Genomic DNA, 5,627 nt, shown 5'->3' on the forward strand with positions numbered 1-5,627 from the left:
GAAAGTATATGACTTATGGAATTTATGGTGGTCCGGAAATGCTGGTTCCAACATCCCGCCACTCCAAACGCTACGATCAAAGGACTTTGACACCCGAAAGGACCAAGCTAATTTCACCAAAGTCAAAATGGTAGTCTCAACTATCATGCCGTTTTCAAAATACACAAACGACGAAGTTGCAGCACTCACCGTTCCCGACAAAAACGCCGTCTTCGAGGCCAATTTCGCGTCGCTGTGTGACCGGTTGTTCGCCAGTGCCGGCGCCACACCCCTCGGTAATCGTCGCATCATCGAAATGAGCTATCATACAGTATATGACACCATCAATAAGCAATAAGCAAACGATGTTCACGTTCCATCTTGTTATAGTACCTGATGTCCGCCACACTTGAACGCCAACCTTGTTGTGGTGCATGCACGCTAGCCTATGTTGAATACACACATCAACTAGCATGGTACTTGAGATCGCAGTCAGTAATATGTGCCGTTCGTTCTTACCATTGATGGTGTCAGGACGTTGCATGCACCTGGCGTTCACTCACCCAGACTCGAGAATTTCAAAAATGTCGTGCTAGTATCGTGCAAGTAATACTAGTAGTAGTCTCCTAGTATGTAACGTTTCGTATTTGTTTCGTGAACCACCAAGTAACAGTAGATAAACTAACGTGAACGTTACCTCGAAGTATGAAGTACTACCAGTAGTACGTAGTACTGGTACATTGTACTACAGTAGTAGAAATTTGCTGCTATGTTTTGTATGGTTTTGCTACTGTAATCATCGTGCGCTGCTGTCATAGGATAGCCTTACAGTACAGTAGGTTGTGGGGGCCCATTTTACAATATACTGACACGCTTTGTGAACGAAGTCCAAGAACAGTGCTAACGTTACACTAATGATTGAATTCATGCAGGAACCCCTTCTACTGTACTAGTAGTACATACTATTAATAGTATTAGAACTACTAGTATGCTTTGTAATGTACTTCGAAGTACAAATTATTAATAGTAAGTAAGTTAACGTTAGTATACATTTTCGACTTCGGGTGTGGCTGTCAAGGTCATCACTGTACCAGGGTACTAATAGTACTATTAATAGTACAACACGACTAGTATTACTAAGGTAACGCATCGAAATCGCGAACACTTTTTGCGTCGTGTCAAGTCTAATTTTTGACGCAACATATCTCTGGAAATCCGTGGAATTTCGCAAATCTAAAGGCATGGTAGGAAAATATAATTCGAGCACTATTTTATAGTTCTATTTGATCATAAAACAACTGAATGTGTTGTTTGTAGTGGATTATTGCGATCAGTCATAAAAGTCCGAATGACGGGTTGTGATTTTCTAAATCGCGAACAGCGCGTGTATCTTGATTTTGTATTGAGGAATAAAAATATGCACAATTTATGTTTATTTTATTGCTGTTCGCGATTTCGATGCTGTTCGCGATTTCGATGCGTTACCTTACTGTACCGCAACAATGGTCGCACTGTAAAGTGCTCACAATTTATGACACTTGGTATTTTTGAAGTCTTGCGAGTGCCATTCGTAGAACCAAGTGAATACTACATATTAATAGTATAATACTTGATAGTGTTTGGTATTTCCACCGAATAATTCCCTGAGAGCAACCGTTCCACTATGACATTTCCCTTAGCCATGTCGCCTCCGAACCCCCCGGACCTCTACTGTTGCTATTCGCCAGTGGGCAGATATCGCGCTAACGACTGAAGCGCCTTAACCCCAACCTTGAATATAGTATTGTTCTGCATTAGACTCTGACCTAATATTAATAGTAATAACATTGAGAAAATACATGTACATGTAGGAGAAAGCGTTACGTAAGCAACAGTGGACCTACAGCTGGCAGGGAATTACTGTCCTTGACAACCAAACGGAGGTTTCCCATTGGGTGAAGCTCCGTACAGTAGACTGATTCACAGATGCGATGGCCTCCAACGAAGCCGATTAGTCGTCATTCACGCATTTGAAAGGACGACCATGTTGTTCCGAGCTATGGTCGCAGCCACTGGAGTGCTGCTAGCAGTGGTGACAGCCTCGTCTCCTCACAAGATCACGTCTCTTCCTGGCTACAACGACGCCAAGCCCATCAACTTTGACCAGTATGCCGGCCACATTCCGCTGCCCAGCAACGGCCAAAAGATGTTTTACTGGCTCGTGGAATCCGAGTCCAATCCATCCACGGACCCGCTGGTGCTGTGGCTCAATGGTGGCCCTGGCTGCTCGTCTCTCGGTGGCTTCTTCACCGAGTTGGGTCCATTTGTCGTCCAGAGTGACTTGAGCGTCAAACGTAATCCGTACGCGTGGAACCGCAAGGCCAATATGGTGTTCTTGGACTCCCCAGCGGGCGTTGGCTTCAGCCAGCCGCTTCTCAATGCGTCCGAGTACCATGACGACGTGACCACCGCTCGATCTCGCGAATTTCTCCAGCAGTTTCTGGAGCTGTACCCTCAATACAAGAACCGCGAGTTTTACATCACGGGCGAGAGCTACGCCGGCATGTACATTCCGTTCCTTGTGCACAAACTCATCACAGACCCCGTGGAGAACCTCCACTTGACTGGGTTTGCCATTGGCAACCCATACACAGATCAAAAGACTGATGGTAATAGTATCATTGTTTGGTTCGGGGGTGGTGTATAGTATTATTTGGTCGTATGCCAAGATATCATGTTTTCGCTTTGTTATTGTCCGTGTCTATCTGTTGGTTCAATCTAATGCATGATGATGCAGATAGATAGTCATTGCTTGCTTTGATTGTATTTATAACAATTATAACAAGGCGGTTCTGATAGGCAAAGCGTACATGGACTATTACTACACCCATGGCCTCATCTCAATCGAAGCATACCGCGCCGTACAACGAGACTGCCAACCCACTGAATTGTGGTTGTGTCAGTTTGGTCACCCGGGGTGTTCGCCCAAGTGCGCTGTCACATACCAAGAAGCCAAGTTTAGCATCGATTTGGAGCATCTGAACCCGTATTATATCTATGGGGATGTGTGTTTACTGCAAGGCAACGAATCCCAAGTCCTCAAGTATCACAACGTGCGACCGCTTACCCACCGTGGCAACGTACGGTCACGATCCGATTCTTCATTTCGAGTATTTGTTTGGTTTTGCACGTGTATATCGACGTGTTATTATTTATCGCATTTTGAAACGTTTGAAACAGCGGACTATTATAATATATATATATCGTCGTCTTCGAATAATGTTACTACTGTTTGCACCTGTTTTCTTCAATTATAACTTGGATTTCGACGGAACATATGTACAGTACAGTATGTATGTATGTAGTGCTAATATATACTTCAAGTAGTCGTCTGTTATATAGTCTGACTTGTATTTCTTTCTATTAATAGTTATAACAGTGCTCCTAACTATTAATAGAATATCCAAGAGTAATTACACGTTATATTCTACTTTGAAGAATCATGACTTGCATTTTATGGACGATGTCTACAGCATACTACAGTATGTAGCATATACACATGCTGATCGATCGCTCAATATAACATCCATGTTGCATTTCCTCGTTGAAGGAATATGCCATAAGCAAGTTTGAACGCAATGTTTGTATTGACTGGGTTTTGTGTATTTAACTTTATTTCCTCGTTGAAGGGATATGCCATAAGCAAGTTTGAACGGAATGTATGTATTGACTGGGTTTTGTGTGGTTAACTTTATAGATTGGGCCGTGCACGGATGCGTTCACAAACATTTACCTCAATCAGCCCCAAGTATTGGCTGCGATTCACGCCAGCGGTGGCAACTCATGGACTGACTGCAATCATAACGTGACTCGGCGCTATACGTTGAGCTTATCCTCTCTGGACAAGTACCCCACGATCCTCAACGCCGGCTTGAAAGGTCTCATCTACAGCGGGGATGCCGACGCCATTGTGAACTTTATCGGCACCCAGCGCTGGCTAACGGACGACGGACTCAATCTAACTGTGACTGAGAAGTGGCAGGCCTGGTTTGGCCCAGACAAGCAACTGGCGGGGTACACTGAACGGTACACCAACTTGACGTTTACGACGGTCAAGGGCGCCGGCCACATGGTGCCAGCCGCGAGACCGTTGCATGCATTGTACATGTTTGAGTGCTTTTTGTACTCGAACCGGGAATGCAACGAAGTATTCGACTACCCGAAAGACCCCGCCGAGTACTTGAGCGGCGCCGACTTGACGGCCCCTACAACCAACGGACAAGATGATGACGCGGGAGCGGTGGTGTGGTGGTGGCTCGGGATTGCGGCGGCTGTGGCGGTCGGTGTGGCTGTAGTCGTGATGGTGGTGCTCAAGAAGACTCAGAAGGACAAGAAGGTGCAGTACGTTGAACTCAACTCGGGGACGGCCAAGCCAGCTTACTCGTAAGCGAGAGGAGATGCCATAAATACGTGTAATAGTGTTAGGCCTATGGTTCAAATACTGAATTACTGTTGGATATCGCAAAAGGTATACTAGTATTGGAAATACTGTAACACATATTAATGTCAACTGTTGCAAGTAGATATTTTTACAAAATGAAAAAGTGGTCCAAATACAGTTTCCTACTCTTTTACCTCTTTTTCTGCGATTTTTTACGCAACTCACTACTATTAATTAATAGGTATACCAAAAGTACAAAACGAGGTCCTTGACAACTTTTTCTAAAATGTCAGAAAAAGAGGTAAATCGATTTTGATTGGTCCATGCTATTTCTGAAAAAACTTGGAACTGTTATCAACACCTTGTAACTCCAACGTACACGGAATTTGACCCTGAAACTGAATATTACTCAGTGTCGATGATATTTTGACCCTGAATTTACCCCCACCCCAACACTGAATTCGACACTGAAACTGAGTTTCAGAACCCCTCTTGACCATTCCACACGGAGTTTTCACTAAAAACTCCCGAGTCGAGGTTTTGCGCCGAATTAATCTATTAACAAGACATTTGTATGGTATACAAACTAGTCTACACGAAATTCTTTTCGATTGCTGGACGACGATGTCGTTATCCATGAACGACATGGAGACCGAGTTACTCTCCAAGACATGGGTAGCGGCGTCTGAGGATCAAATCAAAGGTAATAACTCTAAGACGACAGCCCTTGTAATGCACTTCATGGATTCGATGACTGTCGATTAATCAAGGCGACGATGGTGAATCGAGTAAGCGCAGACGCCATAGGCTAGCATACGCATCGACGCAGTGCACTTCTGTAATGGCGACAGACCTATATTATCTTTTAAGCTCGTTGGTTTCCCGTTCTCTCCAAAGTAGCCGTCGACAATCTGCTGGTGCCCACCAGCCCGGTTCCGATCCAAGTTTGGCTGGCGACCGCAACGAGACCCGCTCCATGATCATGAGTGCACAGCTGCGGCTTGGTGGACGGCTTCTTGGGCTGCCTTACTTATCATGACGTCGATTTCCTCGTCGGACGAATGCATCAGTTGATTCCACAACTGCATGAGTCGGCCATTCCAGCGCATTGGGTGGACTTCGAAATGACCATGCATATCTTATCTATTTATACTGTATTCATTTTCGCAGAAATGCGGTTAAAAGGTTAGTGTCACAATGCGAACGAATATCCTTCATACAGTGAACT

The 5,627-nt window shown here is 44.7% G+C and overlaps 1 protein-coding gene across 1 annotated transcript; it reads left to right on the forward strand.

Annotated features, from left to right (window-relative positions):
* Window positions 1-1,983: 1,983 nt before the first annotated feature.
* On the forward strand, window positions 1,984-4,542 carry H257_09850 (hypothetical protein). The gene is made up of 3 exons (XM_009836221.1): window positions 1,984-2,627; window positions 2,818-3,098; window positions 3,716-4,542. The coding sequence occupies exons 1-3, from the start codon at window positions 2,003-2,005 to the stop codon at window positions 4,403-4,405; spliced, it is 1,596 nt and encodes a 531-aa protein (XP_009834523.1). The 5' UTR covers window positions 1,984-2,002; the 3' UTR covers window positions 4,406-4,542.
* The last annotated feature ends 1,085 nt before the right edge of the window (window positions 4,543-5,627 follow it).

The sequence above is a fragment of the Aphanomyces astaci genome, assembly GCF_000520075.1.
Source record: "Aphanomyces astaci strain APO3 unplaced genomic scaffold supercont1.25, whole genome shotgun sequence".
Lineage (NCBI taxonomy): Eukaryota > Oomycota > Saprolegniomycetes > Saprolegniales > Verrucalvaceae > Aphanomyces > Aphanomyces astaci.

Bases quoted from the DNA above. Each gene is read 5' to 3' on its own strand.
- H257_09850 (XM_009836221.1), top strand. From the start codon at position 2,003: ATGTTGTTCCGAGCTATGGTCGCAGCCACTGGAGTGCTGCTAGCAGTG. The intron at 2,628-2,817 runs GTAATAGTATCA...CGGTTCTGATAG, and splicing joins CACAGATCAAAAGACTGATG to GCAAAGCGTACATGGACTAT. The intron at 3,099-3,715 runs GTACGGTCACGA...TTAACTTTATAG, and splicing joins CGCTTACCCACCGTGGCAAC to ATTGGGCCGTGCACGGATGC.